General features: G+C 49.9%; 1 protein-coding gene across 1 annotated transcript in view; it reads left to right on the forward strand.

The window, feature by feature from the left end:
* LAMC3 (laminin subunit gamma 3) overlaps window positions 1–26,748 on the forward strand; it is a 109,371-nt gene extending 82,623 nt beyond the window's left edge. The window contains exons 19-28 of the mRNA XM_060251396.1: window positions 1,869–2,074; window positions 3,406–3,482; window positions 5,166–5,300; window positions 6,641–6,779; window positions 9,193–9,345; window positions 16,450–16,569; window positions 18,618–18,791; window positions 22,155–22,301; window positions 25,582–25,681; window positions 26,495–26,748. Coding sequence (XP_060107379.1) covers window positions 1,869–2,074; window positions 3,406–3,482; window positions 5,166–5,300; window positions 6,641–6,779; window positions 9,193–9,345; window positions 16,450–16,569; window positions 18,618–18,791; window positions 22,155–22,301; window positions 25,582–25,681; window positions 26,495–26,748 — 1,505 coding nt within the window. The remainder of the gene's footprint in view (window positions 1–1,868; window positions 2,075–3,405; window positions 3,483–5,165; window positions 5,301–6,640; window positions 6,780–9,192; window positions 9,346–16,449; window positions 16,570–18,617; window positions 18,792–22,154; window positions 22,302–25,581; window positions 25,682–26,494) is intronic.
* Window positions 26,749–27,007: the final 259 nt, after the last annotated feature.

The following is a 27,007-nucleotide window of genomic DNA, read 5'->3' on the forward strand; positions in this document are numbered from 1 at the left end:
TGATTTAAAGAGAGAAATGCCTTCTCCAAGCCAGCTGATGGGATGGTGGGGGCTTTGAGAACCACATAATATTTGTGAAAGAGCCACATGTGGCTCCTGAGCTGCAGTTTGGCCACCCCGCTCTAGTCCAACCACCTATACATTGCAGGAAATTCACCCCTACCTCCCCCACCCCCAGCCCACTCCTCCTGTGACCCCTGCTCCATGCCTAGTGTCAAGAATTCGAGTCAAGGAATAACACAGTCCAATAATTCAGCAGTTTATTCCATACACCATATGGCAGTACACCATCTTTGCTAAGACTGACATCTTAGCTCAGTGACTCTCTATTTAACCCCTCGCCCTAACCGTTATAATTCAAGTGCAAAGCGTGGCAAAGCAATTGCAACTTTTGGCGGGACCCACTCCCACCCAAGTCTTAGGGTCCAGGTGTTTATCTGTACCTCTTTAGCGACTGACCTTGGTCAGTAGAAACAGCTTCAATTATAAGTTCCTCAGATAAGCATGCAGAGAGAAAGATGAGCTAAGCAGGAATGCACCCAAGCTAAATGATAATGTTACAGCACAGAAAATATGGCAAGAAGGATACAGAGAGGATAACTCTTGACACCCAGAAGAAGGCCAAAATCCTCCAGGATCTCTGGGCCAATCTGGCTTGGAGGGAACTTCCTTCCTGACCCCAAAGCCAGCAGGGTGTAGTGGTTAAGAGCAGTGGACTCTAAGGCGTGGCAGGGCACTTCTTCAGCTAACCAGGTTTGATGCCCCCCTCCTTCACATAAAACCTGCTGAGTGATCTTGGGCCTGTCTCAGTTCTCTCCGAACTCCCTCAGCCCCACCTGCCTCACCAGGTGCCTGTTGTGGGGAGAGGAAGGGAAGGCAATTGGAAGCTGCTTTGAGATGCCTTAAATTTTAAGGTAGAGAAAAGCGAGGTATAAATCTAATTCTTCAAAGCTGTGATGGGCATTCCCCTGGACATGTCAGGAAGGGCCATGAGAGCGGAGCACTGGCCCATCCCTTCCTGCTCAACCTCTCAGGATCTGCCTCTTGGAGAGAAGGAACCTTGGGGCACACATGAAATAAAGTGAGTTCAGCCAGCTCTGAATCAACCAAGAACACTTTATTGCAAGAAGAAACATTACATAGGCACTTCACTCTTCATATACACTGTGGCTGAGTTAAACACACCCCCTTTAGCAGGAAACAGTTACTCCTATTGGCCCACTCCAGAATCTTTCATTTGCATCTCTTTGTTACAAGTTATTGCATGCCTAGCATCCTGACTGGGCAGTTCTTCCAGGCTTCAGGATCCTGGTTTGCAAGGAGCATCTGTCTCAAGTTTAGGAATAACAATCCATTCGCTGCAATACATAACACAGAGAATGCATAACACAGAGATTTTCCCCATCTCCCTGATCTAACAGGTTTGGAAACAACACAAAACGCTGCAAAACCCATTTGACTAGGGAGAGTTTTTTCCTGAGTACCAAGAAACCCTAAAAGAAACTCCAGCCTTCTAATCAAACCAGAAAAACCACACCATTCAGTAGCTCCTATTCTGACATGCTAGTTGAATGTAGATGGAAGAGGGGGTTGTTGATGTTGTTCTGTACTGGAGTTCAATTATGCTTGTCACAGTCTTGATCTTGGCTCCACCCCTAATATCTCCTGGCTCCACCCCCAAAGTCCCCAGCAGGAGTTTCTCTTTTGCTACAGGTGCTTATTTCATGCCCGTGACCCAGCAGAGGCAGAAGGTCCCTCTCCGTTACAAAGGAAATGGGCCAAACCCTTCAGGGTACCCAGCATGAGGTACATTTTCTGCTTGTTTGTACTTTGGCCCAGCTCCAGTGACCCGAGTGTCTTGCTTGCAGGTGCCAAGGCCACGTTCCTCGAGGAGGCTGCAGAGCTGGAGAGCTCCGTGTCTCGAGCGTGGAGCCACCTGAGGAATGCCAGCAGCCTGATGGGCTGCCCGGGCAGCAGGGGCACCAAGGCTTGCATCCTCCTTTCTGACAGCCTCTCTGCCCTGCAGTCCACCCGGCAGGAGATCCAGCTGGCTGCGCAAACGCTGGCTGCAATGGTATGTCCAGGGGCAGTCTCTTTGGTGCTGGGGGGGGGGGGCAGGGGGGTCCTGCCAGGCTCCTTGTGAAGCAGAGTCCCACAGTTGCCTCCTTCCTTGCATCTGGAAGATGTGAATCCTGGGACCTTTTCCCTGTGCAGAACTGAGTTGTTCAGGAGGGTTTTGGTCTGCAGGGAATAGGGTTGCACTGTCCAAAATGGATCCAGGTGGGCAGCCATGTTGGTCTGAAGCAATAGAAGAAATTCTGAGTCCAGTCATACCTCTGAGGCCAACAAAGTTTTCTTGTGGGTATGAGCTTTTGTGTGGTCTCAAATTTCATTCTACTGTACAAAGTGGTTCACAAAGTTACTTGGATAAATGATTCAGGACTCTGGTCTGTATTACTCTGTATAGTCTGCTGTACGCAGGATCCTACTTTGCAGGCTATGGAAATCCGACAGAGACTGGCTCTGGAATGACCATATCTTATTTGTTTTATTCATGTAATTTTGTTAAACTTGAAATTACATATATTTTACTCATTTTATGCACATTAGCTCCCCTGCGTACGCTATTTCCCAGGATTTTATATTACTTACATCGTTATTTGTACTGCTAAATCTGTTTTTTTAAACATTTTTGAGGATTTTGTTTCCGCAAAGAGGTTCCGGAACTCTGTTCCACCATGTTCCCCAGCAAAAAGAAAAAGCCCTGCCGTTGAACCACACTGACTGACTCTCTGTAATATGCCTTGAGAAAGGCAGTGAGAAAGGTAGACTATAAGTAATGGCAATAAAAAAATATTCAGGCAAAGCTCCTGTGACTGGAGTTGTGAAAGAGGAGAAGCCTCCTCTTCAAAAGAGAGGGATGCCTGGGGTCTCTGGGTGGGGGGGAGGGGGGAGTTGTGGCGAAAGCAAGGTTTGAGGAGAGAAGGGGCAAGAGCAAGAGATATTCCCATAGAGTCCACTGTCCAAAGTAGCCATTTGCTCCTGGGAAGCACAACTCCAGGACCGATTTCCCACTGGCCTTACGCCGCTCTCACGCTCCTCTTCTCAGTGGGACTTCTGTCCGATTTCACACTATCTGCCCCGGGGCTGCAACTCGCTTCGCCTTTTTCACACGGCAAACAGAAACCTATAAAAAACCAATTTCTGTTTGCTGCACGAAAAAGCCAAAGTGAGTTGCAGCCCCGGGGCAGATAGTGTGAAATCGGACAGAAGTCCCACTGAGAAGAGGCGTGTGAGAGCGGCGTAAGGTGAATGGGAAATTGGTCAAGGAGCTCCCAAAGAGGAAAATCTGCATCTAAACCCAGGAGACACTTTTTGATGTTTTGTTCTGTGTCTCCTTTCCAGGAATTTACTCCTGAGATTTCACACCAGCCCACGAACTGGAGTCGCCAGGCCCTGGAGTCTAGATTGCTGGCCAGAAGGTATATTCTGTACATTCAGAATGAGTTTCTGAGGCTGTGATCAGTGCTGCACACTTTCCCATATTTATCAAAGATTTCAGGTTTTCACGGCTGGTGACATCATTAGGGTTTGTAGAATCTTTCGGGATCAAGTGCCGTGTTCTACTGGAGAAATTTCCCATATTTGCTTGTTTTATTTTTACCCCACTTTTGAGCCCACAAATATGGCTCTTAAACCAGGTTTATATCAATTACCGGTAAATGCCAATATCTATTCAAATATAATTTGGATGTGTCCAGACAGTGGAAGAAGTATCTGGTTTGTAGTCTCTTATCTCTCTGACCTTGCTGATGACGTCTGTTTAAGTGTCAAATTAATCAACTAAAGCCATAGTGAATTAATTGGTGGGGCTGGGAGTTAGAAGTACACTTATTTATTGGTGGTGATAGGGATTTTTTTTTTTAAACTCAGTATGAATGATAATATTTTCTTCACAACCAATGATAGATATCTTTTGTTTATTAAATTGTAAGCTCTCTCACACTCCATGTGATAACTCAAACTGACACCTGTATGGAGGTTTTTAAATGCAGTTAGTTAATGTGAGAGCCCTGTGGCGCAGAGTGGTAAAGCTGCAGTACTACAGTGCGAGCTCTCTGCTCGCGACCTGAGTTCAATCCCAGCAGAAGCTGGGTTCAGGAAGCCAACTCAAAGTTGACTCAGCCTTCCATCCTTCTGAGGTCGGTCAAATGAGCCCCCAGCTTGCTGGGAGGAAAGTGTAGAGGACTGGGGAAGGCCATGGCAAATCACCCCGTAAAAAGTCTGCCATGAAAACGTCATGATGCGACGTCACCCCAGAGTCAGAAACGGCTGGTGCTTGCACAGGGGATGACCTTTTCTCTTTTTTTAGTTAATCGTTTTTTAAAAAAAACTGAGGCAGGAGAGGTTCTTGAATGGGTTGACAGCCCACCTCCCTCTCTCCATCTGCCTCCCCTACATCTTTGTTTTTAGCCAATCCCAACCGCAACCCCCCAAACAAAATCAAAGATGGGGACTGTACGAGTGAAGGGGTGGGATTGTGTGGGCAGGATCGTTCCTGATTCTCTCCTCATCAACATTCACAGATATTTATTTTTTGGACACAAATCCATATCTGCTTTGCGACTGTCTCGCCCTGTAGATTAGAAGACGCCCTACAGATTTTTGGGCATCCTCATTTTGTTTTGAGGCAGTCCTGGTGTCAGCACACCCTGAGAGGGGGCAGTTGCCAGGGCTCCTAGAGGGTCCCACAGCTGCTGACCCCCACCCACCCACCTCTCCTGCTGCCTGTCCGCATGCCCTTCCCCGCCTGCTTGCTTTCATTCCTCCACCACCCCTTCTTGTCCCAGCTGTGCAGCATCATTGAGGAGGGCTGCGTGGGTGGTGCTCGGTCCGTCATGGCTCTCTCTTGGCAGCCCTTGCAGCAGCACGCTCAGCTCCATCCCCTGCGGGGTGTCTAGTGCTGCAGGCAAACGAACGGGAGAAGGATGCACGGGCAGGGGGTGTGGGGTGGAAAGGGAGAGATGAGGGGTGCCTGACGGTGGGCAGAAGGGGGCCCTGGGCACTGCCTTCTCAGAGCTCTCTGAAAGCTGGAACTGGCCCTGTTTCAAGGATTTGGGGCTGGCAACATGGGCTGTGACTGTACTGGGGCCTTCTCTCCCCAGCCATGAGGAGGCAGCTGCTTTGGTCGAGGATGTTGCAAGGAGAGCCCTGGTTATGTCCAATGCCAGCTACAATCTCCTGCAGAGCATCTTGACGGACAACGCAACACTGGAATTCAGGAGGCAGATGGAAGAGAGGTGAGCCTGAGGGAGGTGTGAATCCCCTTGGAGAAACGTCTTTTCCAAAAAACCCTCAGGGGGAAGACGGAACATCTCAGGAGAAGACACAGCAGCTTTGTCAGCTTTGCAATTAGAACGAGATATGTGCACGTTAAGAAGATGTGTGCTGTGTTAGCTGTCTGACTTTCTCTCACTTCATTGCTTCTACTGGATTTTTATAAGTTTCATGTGAATAGCTATTTGTTTGCATATTCATCTGTCTCTTTCTTTAAAAGGGGGGGAGAAAAAGAATGTTTAAAACAGTGTGAAATCTGCTCCAAGAATTGGGAAGGAGAGTGTCTTAGTGATGTCACAGATGCTAACCAGGTGATGCTATCCATAGCCAGCTTTTGCTGCAAGATTTGTAGGACTTCAGAGGCTGACTCTGAAGAGGAACTGGCACATAGACTGAACTCAGTGAGGGCATTTCCAAGCCAGCACCTTCTGCTCTGCAGCTGGTAAATCTTCCCCTGCCCTCAGATCTTCGCCCTAGAAGAAACCTCTCCACATTCACACAGAGTTAGGCAAAACCGAAGACTGTATGAAATCTGCCTGGGGAAAAATTGCTGGGTTTTTTTAAAGAAATTGTTGGCTCCTGATGAAAATCTTCATTCTCCTGATGACATTTTGACTGAATGAGAAACTCCAAATTTTGCTTAGATTTTTGCATGAGGTGAACTTTCCTTTCCTTTCCTTTGTCCGAAAAGCTCTATAACTCAGGGTGTTGGGTTATTTCATTTATAATCTCAATTTATTTCCCAAGAGACAAAACAGACAAAAAATGTTGCAGCATCCACGGTTATATTAGGATTTTGATCTGCGAGAAGGAAGGGGACTACCCTGCTTGGATTAAAATAATTGAAATTCCCCAGCCGCAGTAGAATAAAATGGTATCTTAGATTAGAATATAGAAGGCATCCCAATAAAATATGAGAGACGGAATCTATTTCCCCAGGAAGCCAGAGCAAATTCTATCAGTGCAGGGAAGATGCAAAAAGCAGCATCGCATAGCCCAAGCCATGATGATTTCTAAGAATCCAGAAGGAAAATTTCAGTACCAAGTCAGAGATCCTTGCAAGCGTCTGGAAGGACGACAACCGCCAGTCCCCGGGAGTTGGGTCAAGTTTTGGAGGGGTGAACCATTGGCTTTGGGCACCAGTCCTAGGGAGTCACAGCACCCATCTCGACTGCCAGAGAGTGGAAGTGCCCATTGGTTTCCTCTGGAAGCCCCACCTCTTTGCTGCATTCCTTGCTCTGCAGCTGAGACGATCCTCTCCTCTTGTTACTTGTCTTGTGATACTCCTGGCTACTTCTTGCAGGTATCAGGAAATCCAGAAGGCACAGCAGGAGCTCAGCTCTGAGATGGAAAAGGCTACATTCAAGAAGACCTCTGCTTCAGTCCAGCAAATCAGCTTGGAAATGTCAAAGAACCTGTCGCAGATGACCACTTTAGAGCTGGTAGGCAACAGAAAGATCAGGCAATAGGATTTCCCTCTCTCTTTCCCTTTTGGTATTTTGTTGTGTGTGTGTGTGTGTGTGTGTGTGTCTGCACCTGGAAGTCATGGCAACCTCTGGTGGCTGACCCCTACTGAGGGCCTGAAGGATATTCACAGAGGTGGCTGAATAAAGCCTGCCCCTGCCCTCCTGACTTGGTATTCCAAAGGGGTCTCCCATCCAAGTACGAACCAGAGTTGACCCTGTTTAGCTTCCAAGATCTGACAAGATCAGGCTTGGCCGGGCTATCCAGGTCAGGATCATGCAATAGTATTTCTCATTTCCCAAAGTGGCTAAAAACTGGTTGACATGGTTCTGCCTTATACAGAATCAGACCACTAGTCCATCAAGGTCAATATGGTCTACTCAAACCAGCAGCAGCTCTCCAGGTTCTAAGGCAGAGGTCTTTCACATCACTGACTTTCTGCTCCTTCTGACTGGAGATGCTGAGGATTGAACCTGGGACCTTCTGCGTGCCAAGCAGATGCTCCCTAACACTGAGCTATGCCCCCTCCTCATTGATCGCTGTCGGTCTTGAGTGAACTTTAAGTGGTTGACACATGCCAACATTGTGATACGTAGAAAAACCAATGAGAATCGATGTTTCCCCCCAGGTGAGTTTTCCTAGAGATGTGCAAACCTCCTAGAGAGATTCCAGTCTGGATTTCAAATGTTAGTGAGAGGCTGGAGGCTGCCGTTCTGGAGCTCTGGCAGCCATAGGGGGAATTCTCCTCCTGCCACAGAGTCCACCTTCCGAAGCTGCCGCATTCTCCAGGGGAACTGATCTCTGTGGTCTGGAGACCATTGGTAGTTCTGGGAGATCTCTTGGCCCCACCTGGAGTTTGGCAACCCTTTGCGGGGCCCACGTGGTTCTGCTTCCCAGTCTGCCTGCTGTCTTGGCTATGGATTCATCTGCACAATAAAAGGGGCCTCGTTCTCGCCCCTTTGCCTTCTACAAAATGCTTCAGCTGTTAGTGGAGTCCAGGAAAAAAAGAAAGGAGCAGAGAGCCAGTGGCCCAGACAGTCTGATGAAGGCTGGGCCAGCCCTGCCGCTAGGCAAACTAAGAAGAAGAAGAAGACTGCAGATTCATACCCCGCCCTTCTCTCTGAATCAGAGACTCGGAGTGGCTTACAATCTCCTTTATCTTCTTCCCCCACAACAGACACCCTGTGAGGTGGGTGGGGCTGAGAGGGCTCTCATAGCAGCTCCCTTTCAAGGACAACTCCTATGAGAGCTATGGCTGACCCAAGGCCATTCCAGCAGCTGCAAGTGGAGGAGAGGGGAATCAAACCCGGTTCTCCCAGATAAGAGTCCACGCACTTAACCACTACACCAAACTGACCGTAGATTTATGCCCCTGCCCTTCTCTCTGAATCAGAGACCGATTTCCCACTATCCTTATGCTGATCTCACACTCCTCTTCTACGCAAGGCTTCCCTCGGATTTCCCACTATCTGCCCCGGGGCTGCAACTAGCTTCGCCTTTTTCGTGCGGCAAACAGAAGCTGGTTTTTAGAGAATCATGTTTGCTGCGCAAAAGAGGCGGAGCCAGTTGCAGCCTCGGAGCAGCTTGTGCGAAATCCGACAGAAGCCCTGCAGAGAAAAGGAGAGTGAGAGCGAGGTCAGGCTAGCGGGAAATCAGTCAGAGTCTCAGAGCGACTTACAATCTCCTTTCCCTTCCTCCCCACAACAGACACCTTGTGAGGTGGGTGGGGCTGAGAGAGCTCTCATAGAAGCTGCCCTTTCAAGAACAACTCCTATGAGAGCAATGGCTGACCCAAGGCCGTTCCAGCAGCTGCAAGTGGAGGAGTGAGGATTCAAACCTGGTTCTCCCAGATAAGAGTCTGTGCACTTAACCAATACACCAAACTGGCTCTCAGGGCACCAGCCTTCTGGGGTGCAGAATTGGGTCCCCCTCCCTTGTGACTAGTTGATGTTATCAGTGGGGAGGGGGTAGAATTTAGCCTCACCTAGGGTGCCAGACAGTCTAAGCCCCACCCTGGGTGAAGGAAGCCTCATTCCTGCAGAGAAATGTATCTATTGACTGAATTATGTGCCCCCCCCCCCCGCAAGTCTGTCTTCCATTGTTCCAGAGAAAGGGACTGAAATGCATTATCCATCTGAAGCCCTGGCAGTTTGGAGAGGAGTGTCAGCTACATCCTGGAATACCTCTTGCACAGAAGCCAAGGGAGCTTCAAAGCACTTAACTCTGCCTGGAGCTTCTCCTGGACCAGCATAAAGTTTGAAAATCCTTGTTTGCTTATTAAAAGTTATGTTCTACAGTCAAATTCTTGAGGCAGCCTTATGCATCATTTCAAAAATCACTTAGAACGCTGTGCTTCAAGAGGCTAAAATACTTTGGCATTTGATCCTACAGCGCCCCCTGCTGCAGCAAGTGGACAATCTTACTCAAGATGCAAAGGAACTGAAGCAGCTGGTGGAGTCAAAGGCAGAGCAGGTGGCAAATGGGTCCCTGGCTGCGCAGGCTGGCCTGGAGGGAGAACAGAGGAGGATGCAGCAGCTGGAACAGGTTAGGAATCCTTCTGACATTTCCCTCTTCCAAATTTCTTCCCGGGCTTTGGAATCTGACTAATCTGCTCTTGTTTCTGAAGTGGAATCAACGTGCTAGGAGTCCTGTATTATTCTGCGTTTTGTTTTGCTGATTTTGCACAGGGCCTTGTGTGTGTGTAGTTTGCTGTTCCTGCAGTTTATAGGCCCCATCCCCCTCCTCTGCACTATTCATGGGCCCTCATCAAACCCTACCAAAAAAGCAATCACAGATTGATTGATTGATTATTTTCTATTTATAACCTGCCCTCCTCAAAAATGCGCTCAGGGTGGGGAACAACATTTAAAACCATCAAGAAAAAACAACCAATTACAAATTAAAACATCAGAGCTCCTCACCTCCCATGGATGCCTGTTCCACTGAGGAACCACTCTAATGGTCAGGAAGTTCTTCCTAATGTTGAGCCGGAAACTCTTCTGCTTTAATTTCGACCCACTGGGGTCTTCTGGGGCCACAGAAAACAATTCTGCACCATATGATAGCTCTTTAAGTACTTGAAGATGGTGATTGAAGGTAGTGTCTTTAAGAGTCCAAAAGGGTAATTAGACAGGAACTGAAGATAGGCAAAAGACAAAGTTTATTATGGAATCCAACAGCAAAGAAAACAGACAGATAAATGACGCACACACAAAGCATACTAATTAATACTAAGGTTAACAGGCTGCAGGTGTGTTAATTACAGCAGAAGCAACGCTTAAAGAAACATTACATCACATCTTCCTGCTCAGAACAAACAGTAGGCAAATCTTCTTTACACAGAAAAATATACAGTCATTAATAAGAAGGAAAATGCAACCAGTGATAAAAACTTGAGTATGTTATTCAGGTACATATCTTTCTGGCAAAAAGAAAGCTCTCCCCCAAGATGTTACTTGGGGTGCCCATCTTTAGTTTGTGAGACAATTGTCTCATCCCGTATATCTCTTGTATCCTGATGCACATTTTCCTCTTCACAAGAAGAAGAAGAAGAAGAAGAAGAAGAAGAAGAAGAAGAAGAAGAAGAAGAAGAAGAAGAAGAAGAAGAAGAAGAAGAAGAAGAAGAAGAAGAAGAAGAAGAAGAAGAAGAAGAAGAAGAAGAAGAAGAAGAAGAAGAATTGCAGATTTATACCTTGCCCTTCTCTCTGAGTCAGAGACTCAGAGCGGCTTACAATCTCCTATATCTTCTCCCTCCACACCAGACACCCTGTGAGGTGGGTGGGGCTGAGAGGGCTCTCCCAGCAGCTGCCCTTTCAAGGACAACTGCTGTGAGAGCTATGGCTGACCCAAGGCCATTCCAGCAGCTGTAAGTGGAGGAGTGGGGAATCAAACCTGGTTCTCCCAGATAAGAGTCCGCATACTTCACCACTACACCAAACTAGAATCACCCTGTTGTTCCCCCTTTTTCATCTGAGGATCCAACTCTCCTTCTACCTTAACCTCCTGTCTCCTTCTACCTTAACCATCATACCTGATTTCTCCAGAATCCCGACATTGGTTGAGCCAGAAACTCTTCTGATTTAATTTCAACCCATTGGTTCAGGTCCTACCTTCTGGGGCCACAGAAAACAATTCCACACCATCCTCTATATCAGGGGTGGCCAATGGTAGCTCTCCAGATGTTGGGGTTTTTTTGCCTACAACTCCCATCATCCCCAGCCATTGGCCATGCTGGCTGGGGCTGATGGGAATTGAAGGCAAAAAACATCTGGAGAGCTACCGTTGGCCACCCTGCTGTATATGACAGCCCTTCAAGTACTTGAAGATGGTGATCATATATCACCTCTCAGCTGCCTCCTCTCCAGGCTGAACATCTCTAGCATTTTCAGCCTTTCTTCACAGGACTTGGTCTCCAGACCTCTCTTCCATCTGCCTCCTGAATTCCAGTGTTGCGTTGTCTGTCAAGATGCTCTGCAGAAGAAGGTAGCTGGCATTGGGCACAACCAGGGCCCTCCTTACAGTATCCTCGACCAAAGCTACTGCCTCCTCATGGCTGGGGAGAGAAGGCCCCAATACAGTTACAGCCCATGTTGCCAGCCTAAGTCCTCGAAACAGGGCCAGATTTTGGAGAGCCAGGAGCAGGCAGTGTCCTGACCCAGATGGCCCAGACTAGCCCAATCTCATCCAGGCACGGAAGCTCAGCAGGGCCAGCCCTGGAGGGAGACCACCCAAGAAGTCCAGGGTGGCTCCACAGAGCCAAGCAATGGCCAACTACCTCCCTTGCTTTGAAAACCTCACAGGGTCACCATAACTCAACTCTGACTTGATGGCACTTCCTCCCCCTGCTCCCCACAACCACCACTATAGGAGCGGGGAAACGATTCAAGGTGAACGAAGGGAACAGAAATACACCTGCTGCAATTCAGCATTTAATTTTAGAAATACTACAATGTAACCTGGAATTTAGTGCAGCAAGAAAGTCCAGTCATTCTGGAATTTAAAATTGATAATCCGGAGTCTTGTGGCACACACTAGCAAAATTTTATTGCAGTATAAACTTTCAGGAACTGAGTGTGAGCAGCAGGATCTAGTCCATGAAAGCTTCGAACCCTTTTTTTTTAGGTGCCACAACAAGATTCCTGTTAATAAGGCTACCCTTTTGGAATTGAAATTGACTCGTTCTCCTTCGCTGGCTAGAGATCAAATTTGCTTTAAAAAGCGATGAAGTTGACATTTCCCAAGCTCCATCTGTGGTGTATCAGAGCCAGGCCCTGTCAAGCAGCAGATTTAAGCTCAGACGACAACCTTGAGAGCTGAGATCGAGAGGTGCAGGTTTGGGGGAGGGTCTGTCGTGTGCACCCAGTTCACTTTTAAAGCTCTCAAGGGCTGGAGGCAGGAGCACCCGAAGGACCCAGGCTTCCATCGGAAGGTTTATTCTGCTTTCATATTTTGTGGCCAGTCTCCTGTTGCTGATACAGATGTCTTTATGACCAGGCTGTTAAGATTAATAGTGCTGTGCTGGTCGCTGGTAAATGGGAACGGTTTTATTGCTTGGGGAGTTAGTTTTCATATGTCGTTTTAATTGATTACCATTTTAAATTGTTTGGGTTTTTTATTGCCAGCCATCTCCAGTGGCGGAGGGAGCATATCCGTTCACTAAATAAAATAAAACGAGTCATCCAGTCATCAACTGAAACAAATGTTACAAAGGAAGGGGCTAGAGTCAACTCTTGAATTAGAGTTTTTCAGTACTGTTCCATCCATTTGGATGGATGTGGGCAAATGTTTCATTGCGTAAGATAGCAAGAAAGAATGCATGAGAAAAGGCATTGTGAAATGGGCTGCAAATATGGTGAGAATGGGGGCTAGGGTTGCCCTCCGTTCTGCTAGTGGGGGTGCCTTCTGCTGGCACCGTTGACGGAACAGATCCTGAAGTTGACCATTTCAAGAAGAGCCTTTTGCAGGAGCTGGCAACCATCTATAACCTTCAGGGATCCTGAAGTTAAACAAATGGTGCCCTTTTATTTAGGCCCAATCCTGCTGCTGTGCAGTTCTCTTCTCTTCCAATCCAGTTGCCTGGTTCCCCTTATCCTCTTTCTCACTAGGAGCAACCAGGACCCTCCTGATCTCTCCTGTGGACCAGGACACAGAAAGGGTGGAAATAGTAAGGTTTGTTTTCTGGGATCCAGAATAATTCCACCCATTCTGGCAGCCCACTGGCTGTCTCTTGCATGGCTTGGCTATGGATGCTTCTGGATCAGATCTAGGTCAAATCCAGGCCTTTACCTGTAAGGCACTTCCAGATGCTTCCCAAGTACCTGCATGGCCCAATATCCCTACCTATTCTCCATATTCTCTTTCTCTCTGTGTGTGCCTCTCAGCCTGCTTCAGCCCCTTGAAGCAAAACTGCTACACCTGCCAGGCTCTTCTGGGACTCCCAGCTACATCCCTGTCTCACCACATGTGATCCAGCACTGGCTCTTCTCAGTGCTTCAGGCTTTGGGGGTTTCTCTGTTATGGATGCAGGACAGGGCAAAAGCAACAGGGCAAAAAAGCATGGCTCTTTGCTGATCCAAACCCCTCAATTCTCCTGAGACAGATGAGTCACATAGGCATGTGGGAACACTGCCCAGTTGAAATACGAAGCTGATCATCCGGGAGTGGAAGGAGGCAGTGGTGCCCCGTTATTTAATATGCCCTTCTGATGTGTGGTATCTGGCCACAATTATAGAAGGTGGTCAGCTCTTGAAAAAGGGTCTTATTGAATATCTGTCAGGATTTACTCAGCTAATGACAAGTTTTTGCTTGAAGTCCTTATCCTAAAGATTTCCCCGGTGATTCTACATTTCATATGAGGACTTCAGCCTGTATATTGTAGAAGAAGAAGAACTGCAGATTTATACCCCGCCCTTTTCTCTGAATCAGAGCGGCTTACAATCTCCTATATCTTCTCCCCCCACAACAGACACCCTGTGAGGTGGGTGGGGCTGAGAGGGCTCTCCCAGCAGCTGCCCTTTCAAGGACAACTCCTGCAATAGCTATGGCTAACCCAAGGCCATGCCAGCAGCTGCAAGTGGAGGAGTGGGGACTCAAACCCGGTTCTCCCAGATAAGAGTCCACACACTTAACCACTACACCAAACTGTACATTAGGTGGTCTTTAAATTGTTGATACGATTGCTTTTTGGACTGATCATGTAAAATATGCCTTGAGAATTTCTACTTTATATGTTTAAGAATTATTATGTATTCTATTATGCTTGATCAGATTGATTGCTTTCCAATAATTAACTTAAAACATGTTGGATGAAACTGTTTTATTATAACATATGCATTATATTGTAAGCTAGTTTGATGTAGAGGATAAGTGTGTGGACTCTTATCTGGGAGAACCAGGTTTGATTCCCTACTCCTCCACTTACAGCTGTTGGAATAGCCTTGAGTCAGCCATAGTTCTCGCAGGAGTTGTCCTTGAAAGGGCAGCTTTTGGGAGACAGCTCTCAGCCCCACCCACCTCACAGGGTGTTTGTCATGGGGGAGGAAGATAAAGATTGTGAGCCACTCTGAGACTCTGAGATTTGGAGTGGAAGGCAGAATATAAATCCAATGTTTTCGTCATAGTTTGTTTCCTGGTGCTTTTGTTGCTTCCCCAGAGATCTGTCATGGGGGCTTGAAAGTGTCATTCCAGGTGTCAAAGGAGAGTCTTGCCCAATTGCTCCCCCCACACACAATCCCCTCGCTCACAGCCATCGAGCCTTCCACTTGGCTCCCAAAACACCCAACCCTGGAAAATAGTTCCTGGATCAAATTTCTGTTGGTGGGAATTTTGGATCAGAACTCCTCTTTGGCGCTGGACGGGAAGGAGGACCCCACCTTCTCAGAGCCAGCTGGAAGTGGGGAATGAGAGGGAGGAAGACATTATCAGACAGTCCCCAGGTAGGTCCAGCCACCCGGGGTTGGTCTGTCTGTCACATGCAGTTGTTGGAACCTGAACATATGGAAAGATGGCCTTTCCCACTCCATAGAGGCAAACCAGGTATAAGTCAGATGTTGTATTTAGCAAGTTAGAAACTCTATCTTTTGTTTTATTGTCAGTTGCTCTGTATTTTCTTTTACCAAATCTCCACTGGCACTGGCTTGTTCTGTGTGTGTGTGCTTATGTTGGAGTTTAACCTTCTTCCCTCACCAAGCATTTTCATCAATCAAAACCCACTTCCTACCCTATGTTGCTAGCTGCACTGAAAGAGGAAAAAGCCAAGCACCCCATCTTTCACATCTTCCAGAGTTGTCCGTGGCCTTGAGAGGTCAGTTTTGATTGGTGAAATCTCATGAGGTTAAGCCTCCTTTTGTCCTTAGGGAGGGACGGTGGCTCAGTGGTAGAGCATCTGCTTGGGAAGCAGAAGGTCCCAGGTTCAGTCCCTGGCATCTCCAAAAAAGGGTCCAGGCAAATAGGCGTGAAAAACCTCAGCTTGAGACCTTGGAGAGCCGCTGCCAGTCTGAGAAGACAAGACTGACTTTGATGGACCAAGGGTCTGATTCAGTATAAGGCAGCTTCATATGTTCATATGTCCTAGCACTGCAGCTGTGACCTGAGTCGGGGTGGGGGGGTTGCAGTCGCCATTTGCCTCTGGGAAGAACCAAGGCAGAGCGTGCCTTGGCTTGGCCTTACCAGCTTCAACGGGACGGCCCCTGATCAGTCTTTGACGAGCGCACTGGAGGAGGAACCGGAAGGGAGGCAGAGCAAAGTCTCCAGCGCACTCTTCAAAAACTGATCAGAAGCCAGCCCCATCAAAGCCAGTAAGGCCAAGCCAAGGTGCACTCTGATTGCGCCGCGGGTAGGGGGTCGGAATGCAAGGGAAGGAGGCGGTGGCAGCGGGAGGAGGCAGTAGGCAGGCAAACTAGGTGCTCGTCATGGGCGCTGGGGAGAGCCCAATTCGGCACCCCCTTTCCGGGGACCCAAGGCAAGCACCTGGTTTGCCTAGTGGGCGAGCCAGCCCTGAAGACAACACCATATGGATAACAATAGAGTCTGTGGTCAAAAAGAACATCTCCTTCTGGAAGCATGGGCAAAAGTATTTTGCTACAGCTTCAATGGTTTCACTCTTGTTTGAAACTAATAGCGAAAAGATCTTATGGTCCTCAGATCGATCTTTCAAGGGCTGGTGACCCTTGCCAAAATTGTGAGTGATTTCTCACTAGGCTTGTTTCGGTTTCGGAGCTCTTCCCCCCCCCCCCCCCAGAGCTTCTGTCTGATTTCGCTCAAGTTGCTGTGGGGCTGCCACTTCCCCCACCTCTTTCCCACTGCAGGAAGAAACCCTTTTTCAGAGGATCTTGCTTGCCACAGGAAAGAGGCGGGGCAAGTCGCAGCCCTGCGGCATCTTGTGCAAAATTAGACAGAAGCTCTGGGGGGAAAGGGCTCCAAGACCGGAACAAGCCTAGTGAGAAATCAGTCTGCGTTTCCACGACAGTCTGCATGTCAGGGAATTAAGCTGGAGCAGAGAACTTCCAATGTATGCACAGGACCAGGGTGGACACAAGGACTTTCTAACATGAGAACTGGCCCCAAGAAACACAGACTAAGTCATAGGTGGGATCTCTTGCTGACGACAAGCATGCAGAGGTCTCACTCCTGGCTTCTCTTTGTTCACAGCTACGGCAAAGAGCAAACAGCGCTCACCTGCTGGCCGCCTCATCGCTCTCCAACGGAGAGGCCGTCTTCTCGGAAGCCAAGACTTTGCTGTCCAGCCTGGAGGGTAACACTAGACAGCCTGTGTCAATCTCCCAAAGCAGAACTCTCCCATTCAACTCTAGGGCTTGCGGCTTCTTTTTAAAAAAATGAATTTAACTCCTAGTGGTGAGACTTGTCAGCCAAGAGGCATGGGGTGGGGTGTTTAGAACACTTCCCAGATTCAGTAACAAAATTCTGTATTTGGCTTGTCAAAAATGGAAAGTTTAGCTCAAAACCTGTCCAGATTTGTATGAACTCAGTTTTTTTTCTATCGGTAATGAAAACTGGGAAGGAGGGGAAGGGGAAGGGGAAAGGAAAGGAAAGGAAAGGAAAGGAAAGGAAAGGAAAGGAAAGGAAAGGAAAGGAAAGGAAAGGAAAGGAAAGGAAAGGAAAGGAGTGCTATCTGGAGTAGAAAAATGTGGGCTGGCAGATGGGTGGATAGAGCTGTGCTGGCTAAAGATCTCCCAGCCTCCCAATCGCAGAAGACTCTCCTCAACTCCTCATTGCTTCTAGGGCTCAAAGTAGTTGGGGATGGGGGGCTCTGTGTTTGGGGGTGTGCTCCCGCTGCAATTAACAACTTCATGTGAGTGCTCTGAAGACTGAGGGACTGGTGTTGGAGGAAGAGGTTGTTTAAGCCTTCAGGCCCCTCCGCACATGCACGTACACCAACTCTGAAGCTAGAGTGGAAGGTAGGAGCACAGTCGAAGATGCTGTCCTTGTCGTAGCATCTTAGGAGAGGCAAGTTCGAGTTCCAAAGCCTCCCTGGAGCCATTTCCTGTGCTGATGTCCCCAGGCCTCCGTGCTCATGACCACCACTCCTTCAGCTGCCCCCTCCCCCACCTTCTCCTTCTCCCTCCAGTGTCTCTGTTCTTCTCTCCCTTGCTGTCTCTTCTGCCTCTTGGACCACCCAGATGGTGTCACCTTCTCTCGGGACCTTCAGGTCCCTCCACAAAACTCACCCTCTTCCAAGAAGTCTTTGGTGCAGCTCCATAGCCCCACTTCTGTGAGAGCCATCTTGGGGGAGTGGTTAAGAGCAGCTGACTGCTCTGGGAGAACCGGGTTTGATTCCCCACTCCTCCACATGCAGCTTCTGGCGTGACCTTAAGTCAGTCACAGATTTCTCAAGAGTAGTTCTGTCAGAGCTCTCTCAGCCCCACCTACCTCACAAGGTGTCCTGTTGTGGGGAGAGGAAGGGAAAGGAGATTGTAAGCCACTCTGAGACTCCTTCGGATAGTGAAGGGCAGGGTATAAAAACCGACTCTTCTTGTTCCTTTTCCTCTTCTGTGCTGAAAGCTAAGCTCTATACAGCTCAGATTAGAGAGTAGGACTTTGAACAAGTTACTTGGACCAAACCCTTGATCCTCACAGTCACACAGGACCTGCAGGGAACTACCTTTTAAAAGGCCATTTTCCCAAGCCCCAAATGCCCCCCATTCTGGGGCTGCACATGAAGCCCCGGAACAGTTCAAGGCATGCCCCGGAACAGTTCAAGCCCCAGAACAGTTCAAGGCTTTTTCAGCACAGGGGGGAGTCAGGACCCCACCTTCCCTTCAGCATTCGACCCCTGCAGCACTTTCTCCATATTTGTCTCATTAACAGTCACAATATTTAGCTTGAGTCTTCTCCTGTCCATCTCCCCCTCCCTCCTGTGACTTCCATTTTTGGATTGTCAGCTCTTTGGAGCAGAGCCACGTCTTCCTAGCCATGTAAAGCACCTTTGCTCTATTACATGAATCACAACAACAATCCCAGGAGGAGGAAGGAACAAGCGATGGGCTGGGGCTCAGTGGGAGAGCCCCCGCTTCGCACGTGGGAGGTCTCTGCTTCAATCCCCCCCCCCCCATCCCTCCGGGGACCTTGGAAAGCCGCTGCCAGTCCGAGCAGACAGGGCTGAGCTGGGAGGGACCCTGGTCTGACTCAGGCGTTCATCATTTCCCTGATCTTCAGGGGTGCCACCTTCTGCTGATGATTGGCTGTCCTGCAGGATCTGTTCACTGAGGGGCAAATCGGAATTCCTGCTCCCGGCTCCAAAGAAGAATGGCCCAACCTCCTTTTTTCCACCCCCAGCAGGGATGAAGAAAAGGCAGAAGGGCAGCCCGTCCCTTGTGAAGAGGAGAATGGCAGCCGTCCAGGAGAGGGGGATCGCAGATGCCCAGAAGAAGGCCAGGCAAGCTCAGAGGGTTCTGGGAGATTCTGCCTCCGTCTCTGCTAAGGCTTGGGAAACTGCCGGAGAAGTGGAGTTGCTCACCAAGGAGAACACTCAGGTGCGCAGGGACATGTTGTGGGAGCCTCACCTGTGGCTTTAGTCTTGAGCAGCAGGTCCTGTTTGTTTGTTTATTTGCCTCCCCCTCCCCCCCCCAAAAAAAAGTACAAGAAGGAGGGGGACTCAAAATCAGGACTGTAGCCACAGGGGAAGCCGGGGGGGGGCACTGCCCCTGACTTCCAGGCAGGACCCCCCCAACTCTCCGGGGGCCCTCTGGGGTGCAGCCTGCTTTTCCCTTTTCCTTTTTGCCGTGACTGAGCCTGAGCCAGGAGAGCTGAGCAGGGCACAGTGCACTGCAGCAGCAAAAGCAGCAGGCGGAGAGGAGGGAGGCAGAAGGAGCAGCATGGGATGGGCCCGGGGGGGAGGGGGGGAGCAGGTGAAGCTGCTGGCTGCAAAGTGCCAGGATGGGGGAGAGGGGGGTGGTAGGAAACCCCCCAGCTTGCACGTAAGGCGCAGTCCCTTCTTGACTCCCAAGTTCTAAGGTTGGCTGCCTCGTCTTGGCCACATTTAGAGCCTCCAGTTTTTGCCCCTGCCCTAGAAAGCAAGCCCCACAGTGGATGGGAAAGGGGGCCCCTTGACTTTTCAAAAAGCCCCCCAACTTTTAAAACCCTGTCTATGACCCTGCTTAAAATGCAGTAACTAATACATATATAGAGGATATAGAGAAAGGAGGATACATAGGGAGAAGAAATACAAACATAGCACATGTACAGATATACCCATAAGCTTCTATGAAAGGTTTCCAAATATTTAAAACAAGTCCATATGTAATTGTTGACTAAGCCATGTGTTCAAATATCGAGAAACCTGTAAGACTCTCAATCTGTTGGTGTACAGAAGATGGGCATTTATCTCTCCAGTGATATAATACAAGTCTTGTAGTGAAAGCAAGGGCACGGTGGGGGGGGGTCCGTTTTCGTTGGCCATGGCTTAGCCTCCAAGAGATGGGTTTTAAACAGTGAATATTCTAATACAGAGTGGATATCAGTAAATAGCTTCCTCTCAGAAAAACCAAAGCATATGTTTAAGGGGCATGTCCTGTGAGTTACAATGTGAACAATTAGACGAGGGATGGGCATGAGCAGGCTGACAGACAAAAGTTCATCACAAATTTTGGCTGGTTCTGCCACCCCAGGCAGGGTTCTCCCTGCCCCACTGCCCCCCATGGCACAATGACATCACCTGAAAGTGCCATCGCTGGCTGGGCAGCAGCCACCTGCGTCCTTCTTCCTTCAGCCCGATTTGGGTCCAAGGAAGAAGGACACGGGTGGCCGCTGCCCAGCCAGCAAAGCCTTGCCCAGCCCTCTCCCTCTTCAGAGGAGTATCTGAAGTGGTGCAAGCGGGGACGGGGAGGGAAGGGGTGCCAGCAGGGATGAGGAAAGGTCAGTGCAGATGGGGAGGCGGCACCCGCCTACCTCACCAACTCTCATGCACCAGCCCTGGGTTCATGTTCAAAAAGTGATGTTCACAAACTGAAGAACTACCACAAACTTCTACAGATTTTGATTCGATTCGTGATAGTTCATGAAGAGCAGAAAGCTGTTTGGGAACCTCTGCTTTCTGTTCCCTGTGGCTTTTCATAAGGAGAAGAAACCAAGCTCTGAGCTGTTTATTCCATATATTTGGCAATGGCTCTGAGCCATTTCCTTGGAAAACCTCCCTTCTAAACTTTATACGGCTCACAAACTGATACTAACCGGGTCAGTTCACCAACCAGCCTCGCAGTTTGTATGGGTTTGTGGTTTGGTTTGTGATTGAGCCATAAACCGAATCACAAGAATGCAGGTCATGCCCATCCCTACATGAGGAAAGGAAAGGTCCCCTGTGCAAGCACCAGTCGTTTCCAACTTTGGGGTGATGTTGCTTTCACAACATTTTCATGGCAGACTTTTTACGGGGTGGTTTGCCATTGCCTTCCCCAATCCTCTACACTTTCCCCCCAGCAAGCTGGGGACTCATTTTACCGACCTTGGATGGAAGGCTGAGTCAACCATGGGCTGGCTACCTGAATCCAGCTTCTGCCGGAATCGAACTCAGGTCGTGAGCAGAGAGTTCAGACCACAGAACTACAGTAATGCAGTAATACAGACCACTCTGCACCACGGGGCCCTACATTAGACACTTCACTAAAAAGTTGCTGTGGGGTCCAGTGGATCCCAAACATAATTTCTTTGCTGAATATGTTGCCACTTAAGATCCACGGACAGAGCAGGTATACACTTTAAGGCCACATGAGGCCTGTCCCATCCCACAGGAGGCATCCACATTTTCTCAGCTGTGGCCGCATGAACGTTTTGATTGACAATAGTGGTGGATTTTTGATAGTGATACACAGGGCTTTTTTGTAGCAGGAACTCCTTTGCATATTAGGCCACACCCCTCTGGTGTAGCCAGTCCCCCTGGAGCTTACAGGAAGCCTTGTACTTGGCTACATTGGGGGTGGGGCCTAATATGCAAAGGAGTTCCTGTATCCTTGGTGATACAAAAGTAGTTCAGAAACAATTTAAGAACATAAGAGAAGCCATGTTGGAGCAGGCCGATGGCCCATGCCACTCTGTGTCACGTGGTGGCCAAAACCCCAGGTGCCCTCAGGAGGTCGAGCAGCAGGGCCAGACATCCACCTTTCTTTGTGCCCAGTTACAGGCTAGGGGCCAGTCATTGACCAGGGGCAGCAAACAGCCCTGTTACCAACATGACATTGAGAGCCAGTTTGGTGTCCTGGTTAGGAGTGCAGACTCTGATCTGGAAGAACCAGGTGTGATTCCCCACTCCTCCACATGCAGCCAACTGGTGTGACCTTGAGTCAGTCACAAGTTCTCTCTGAGTTATTCTCTCAAGAGTAGTTCCCTCAGAGCCTTCTCATCCCCACCTACCTCACAGAGTTCCTGTTGTGGGGAGAGGAAGGGAAAGGAGATTGTAAGCTGCTCTGAGACTCCAAGTGAAGGATGGGGTAGAAATCCAATCTCCAACTCCTCCTCCTCCTTCTGTTAACCTACAGCTGACTTGAAGGCAATAAAGACCAGATATTCAATGGGTACCTCCAAGTCCAGGGATTAGGAGCTGTAGTCTCTGGGCCTGCAAGGAATGGCGAAGCTGCCCCGATCAGATGGGTGACCTTACTCCCCAGCAGTCAAAAGACACACTTGATGGCCCCTGAAGCGATTCACTGCATCACCGGGAAAATGGCCTGTGTTCAGGCAACCACACAGCACCAATGTCTCCTTGCCATTGGCCTCAGCAATGAGGTGACCCAGGAGAAAGTGGGAGTCAAGATTTCCTGGAATTCCCAACCTCTTTGGCAATGCTGTGAGCAAGTATAACCTATATAAACCCCTTCACCTGCTCGTTCCGATCCTTTGTGCAGAAAGTCCAGGCCACATTCAGAGATGCCAAGGGAGAGACCAAGCGTGCCAGTAAACTTCAGACCCAAGTTGATCTGACTGTGGCAGAAATCTCGCGGCAAGAGCAAGAGACTGAAGCCCTGGGCAGCAAGCAAGAGGGATCCAGCCAGGTGAGTTCTCTTTGCAGACCTTGGGGCAGGGATTCCTGGGTGGCCATTCACTCCCGCTTTCCCTTGAGTTCTACTTCTGGCTTCCTTCCAGCACTGATTGCACACACTTCTGGGGCCCAGGCCCGTAGCCACGGCGGGGGGGGGGGGGGGGGGGCGGGGGGAGACACGGCCCCTCTGTTTAAAACCCCCTTCCTCCTGTAGGACCCCTCAGTTGGAGGGCCTCCAGGGCTGCTGCTGCTCAGCGGGGGTGGAGTTTGCACTAGGGGTCCTCATGAGGCGCCAGTGCAAACGAGGCCATCTGGCCATGCCCTCAGCCCACGGGGAGGCAAGGGCGGCAGCAGAGCCAGGGAGAAGTCCGGCATCGGCGTGAGCAGGAGCCAACCCAAGGGCACGCACCCGCCGCCTGTGGCCCCACAGTGCACTCGCCCCATCCCTGCCAGGCTGGCGGGGCTCACCCATGCAGGAATGCGCGCCTCCAGGCAGCCCCGAGCTCTGTCCATGCCCTGAGGCTGCCACTGCACCAGCAAACTGGAAAACGGCCGTGGCTGGAGTGGCATCGAGGCCTGGGCTCAAGGGGGCTTCTCTGCCAGTCCTCTGCCTTTCTACTGCCCCTACAAACGCCTCTTTCCCTCGCATTTCTCCCCGCCCTGAAAACCGGTGCCCTCTGCACCCCCGAGCTGAGCTTCCTGCACCACATCTTCCCTTCCAGCTGTGATTCTGGCCTGGAGCACCTTGCTCAGAGTGGCCCCTCCCCTTCCCCCACTCAGGCGGCTGAGCCACGCCCTCTCTCTCCCCAGGGGCGAACGAGGGGGGAGAGAGAGACAGAGTGAGGGGGCGAGTGAACAAGCAGCAGCGAGGGGGAGCGAGAGAGCTTGGGCTGGGCAGGCTTGCCACTGGAGGAAAGAAGCAGTGCTCCCCCCCCCCAAAAAAAAAATTTCTTACGCTCCCAGGCCCCTCCACCCAAAATAGGGTTGCCAAGTCCAATTCAAGAAATCTCTGGGGAGTTTGGGGGTGGAGCCAGGAGACTTTGGGGGTGGAGCCAGGAGACACTGGGGTGGAGCTAGGAGCAAGGGTGCGACAAGCATCACTGAACCCCTTCCTTCCCTCCACCCTCCCCTTCTCTGATTTCACCTCAGAGGAGGAGCGGAGTGGGCGACGCCGCTGCGCAGCTGTCGCCTCTTCTCCGCTTCACCGTAACTGCTCCTCCGAAATGGGCTCAGGCTAAGCCCATCTCCGAGGAGCAGCTACGGTGACCCGGAGAAGAGGTGGCAGCAGCGCAGCGACATCGCCCGCTCCACTCCACCTCTGAGGTGAAATCAGAGAAGTGGATGGTGGAGGCAGGCCAGGAGCGTGGCGAGCCGCAAGTCCGGGTCCTAGAAGGACCCAGATTCGCGGCCTGCCATGCTCCTGCCCTGCCTCCACCCTCCCCTTCTCTGATTTTACCTCAGAGGCGGAGCGGGCGATGCCGCTGCGCTGCTGCCGCCTCTTCTCCGGGTCACCGTAGCTGCTCCTCCAAGATGGAGCGGCTCACCACGCTCCTTGGCGCCGTTTCCCCCCCTTCCCCTGCTTCCGTTTTTTTGGAGAGCGGGGGAAGAGGGTGTAAATCCTAGGGTCCCCTGCCAGGGCGGGAGGGTTGGGAAGCCTAACCCAAAATTTCTGGCTGCAGGCCTGCCTGGGCCTGGGCCTGGGCCTGATGCCAGGACAACTCTTGAACATAGCTATGGGCTGATGATTTGAGAGAGAGAGAGAGACTGAGACTCAGTAGCAGAGCATTTGCTTTGCATACAGGTGGCTACAGGTTCAGTCCCAGGTATCTCCAGTCAGAAGGAGCAGGCAGTAGGTGAGGTGAAAGACCTCTACCTGAGACACCCTAGAGTGCTTCTGCCAGTCTGAGTAGAGTAGACAATACTGACCTTGGTGGGCCAATGGCCTGGCTTCTTATAAGGAAACTTCATGTTCATTTTATTCATTTCTACCCCCACCTTTCTCCCAGTGGCAATCCATAGCAGCTTCCATCATTCTCCTCTCTATTTTGTCCTCCTGTGGAGCTTATGCACTTATTTGCTCATTTGTGAGTGGGGGGGGGGATTTTGTTTGTTTTTAGGCTTTTTGTGTTTTGTATGCGCTGTGTGCTCCATGCTTCCCCTTTTAAGTTTTAGAATTATTGTCCAACAGATTAGTTAACCAGTTTTGTGCTGGTCAAACTAATAAACAGCAGCTAGGAATTTAGGCATGAATAATAAAGAACTGTCTGTGACCCTAAAAAACTCTTCCGCATTTTCAAACTTCTTAAAGGATGAGCCCTTGGGGCAAGAAGCACGAGGGGCGAGAAGGGAAGTCCTGCTCCACAAAGACTGCAGGTGAAGGGATGCACGTTGGCTCCCTGCAAATGCACACGTTTGGCATTTGTCAATAAAGTTGCATTATACACTGACATAAACATACATCAGCATGCATGCAATTAATGTACATTGTACATAGAAATTGTTAATAAAATCTATACATCACAGGTGTATAATACATAATAACCCTGCAGATAAAGTCAAAAACTGAGAAACCCCCATCGCCCAGTACAAATGAGCGTGTAAGTGAAGTGTACAGAGCAGAGGTGGCCAGACTGCCTCAGAAGCAACCTGTGCAGGGCTTTTTTTGCGCAGGAACGCGGTTCCAGCTGGCTTGGCATCAGGGGTGTGGCCTAATATGCAAATGAGTTTCTCCTGGGCTTTTTCCACATGAAAAAAGCCCTGTGTGAAACAATGGTGCTGCCATGGGGTGTGACCTCCTATGCAAATGAGTTCCTGCTGGACTTTTCCTACCAAAAAATCCCTGCCTGTGGCTCTTTCACACATATTGTGTGGCTCTCCCTCACCCTGTCAACCAGCTTGGAGAAGGCATTTCTCTCTTTCAATCATTTTGCCAAGCCAGCTGGCAGCTTGAAAAATGCATTTAAAGTTAAAGTTGCTTTCTTTTCACTTCCCTCCCCCTCTCCTTCCTCTCTCCCTCCCTTGCTGTCTCGTGGCTCTCAAACATCTGACATTTATTTTGTGTGGCTCTTACATTAAGCAAGTTTGGCCACCCCTACTGTAGAGAATATTCTCTTCTCCCTAATGATAGCATATGCATCTTTTGGGATTCAGAGAGGCATTGTTTCAGGTCATGGGTCCCACCACCACTGATGTTCTTGTGCATGGATACAGAACATGAGATTGATCTCTCTGGGTTTGGTGAAGGGAAACTCCTGAAATGGAGCCTCAGTGCAGTAAGTGCATCTTGTTTCAAGGTTGGCCGGGAGGTGAATGATCTTGACCAGAGCCTCAGAGAAGCCCAGAGCTCCTTGGAGAGGGACATTGCCACCCTGAACAGCCTGCTCCTCAGTCTCGGTGAGCCATTGATATCCTGGCCCTTGCATTCCCATTGGCTGGGAGCCCAAAGGGAGGTCCCCAGCAGCAGTCTGAAAGAGCGAATAGTGAGGATTCTAGGAGTCCATCGGGAAGATTTCTAGCTGCCCAGCAGTTTAATTGCAGGCTGTTAAGTATCCCCCCCAACAAACATTCCAGCGACTGCTGGGGAACATTTTGAATACAAAAATGCTAGGAGCGAAGCATCTTTTCTGCCATCTCTGATCAAATTTCCAGCCCCTTATGGCTGCTTAATGTTTGCAAAAACCGGCACCAATAATGTGAAGTTCAGCCATTAGCTAGCAAGTATGAACAACTTTTCTCACTTGCAGAATTCTTAGCATTCCCACAAGGTGGCAGGCAGCATCCTCTTCTTTAACAAACACATTCTTCTAAAAGAAGATGATATTGAATTTATATCCCACCCTATACTCTCAGAGTAGTTTATAATCTGCTATGGCTGACCTAAGGCCATTCCAGCAGGTGTATGTGGAGGAGGGGGGAATCAAACCCGGTTCTCCCAGACAAGAGTCTGCGCACTTAACCACTACACCAAACTGGCTTAGTTCTCCAGAGATGCTGGGCTTAGTTTTCCAGAGTCCTTCATTTCCCCACCAGTGACAGCCAGAGCAGGGCCAAGAAAATGCAGAGCAGGAGGGAGATGGGACAAAATGGGAAGTGGTAACCTTTCAGGGGGAGAGGTGCAGGTGGGGGGGGGGGGAGCTTGAACACAGAGATGCCATTTTCAGAGGCAGCCGTGTGAAAACTGTAACGCCGTCATTCTGCTTGGTGCAGGCAGCCTGGATCCCACCTACCAGTCAGAAGCGGTACTGAACGCAAGCGAGCTCCAACTGGAGCGTTTGCGGCTGCACCTGGCTGAACCAGGAGCCCTGGGGCAGAAGCTGAGGGCCTTGCAGCAGGAGGCCGAGCAGCAGCAGCAGCGGATCGAGGCCTTTGAGAAGGACCTGGAGGAGATCCAAAGTGACCGATACAACCTGGAGGCCATTCTGCAAAGCTTGCCTGAGGAGGGATGCTCGAGCTGGCAGTGACCCTGCCTGGAACTGCAGACAGACACCCACGAGGAATGTGCGAGGGGCAGCTGGGGATGGAGGAAGTATCAGTGCTGGCTCAAGGGAGGTATCACCAAGATTGGTGTTAACAGAACAGTTCCGGTGATGGATCAAGATCAGATGCTGCTTGGGCTGTGTACAGGCAATACCTGTGGGGAGCCTCTGTGGACGCCAGGCTGAAAGCAAACCTGGAGATTTTCATGGAGGTAGCTCAGATTTTTCCAGACGTGGCCCATAC

Source organism: Heteronotia binoei, chromosome 12 (assembly GCF_032191835.1).
Source record: "Heteronotia binoei isolate CCM8104 ecotype False Entrance Well chromosome 12, APGP_CSIRO_Hbin_v1, whole genome shotgun sequence".
In the NCBI taxonomy this organism is placed as follows: Eukaryota; Metazoa; Chordata; class Lepidosauria; order Squamata; family Gekkonidae; genus Heteronotia; species Heteronotia binoei.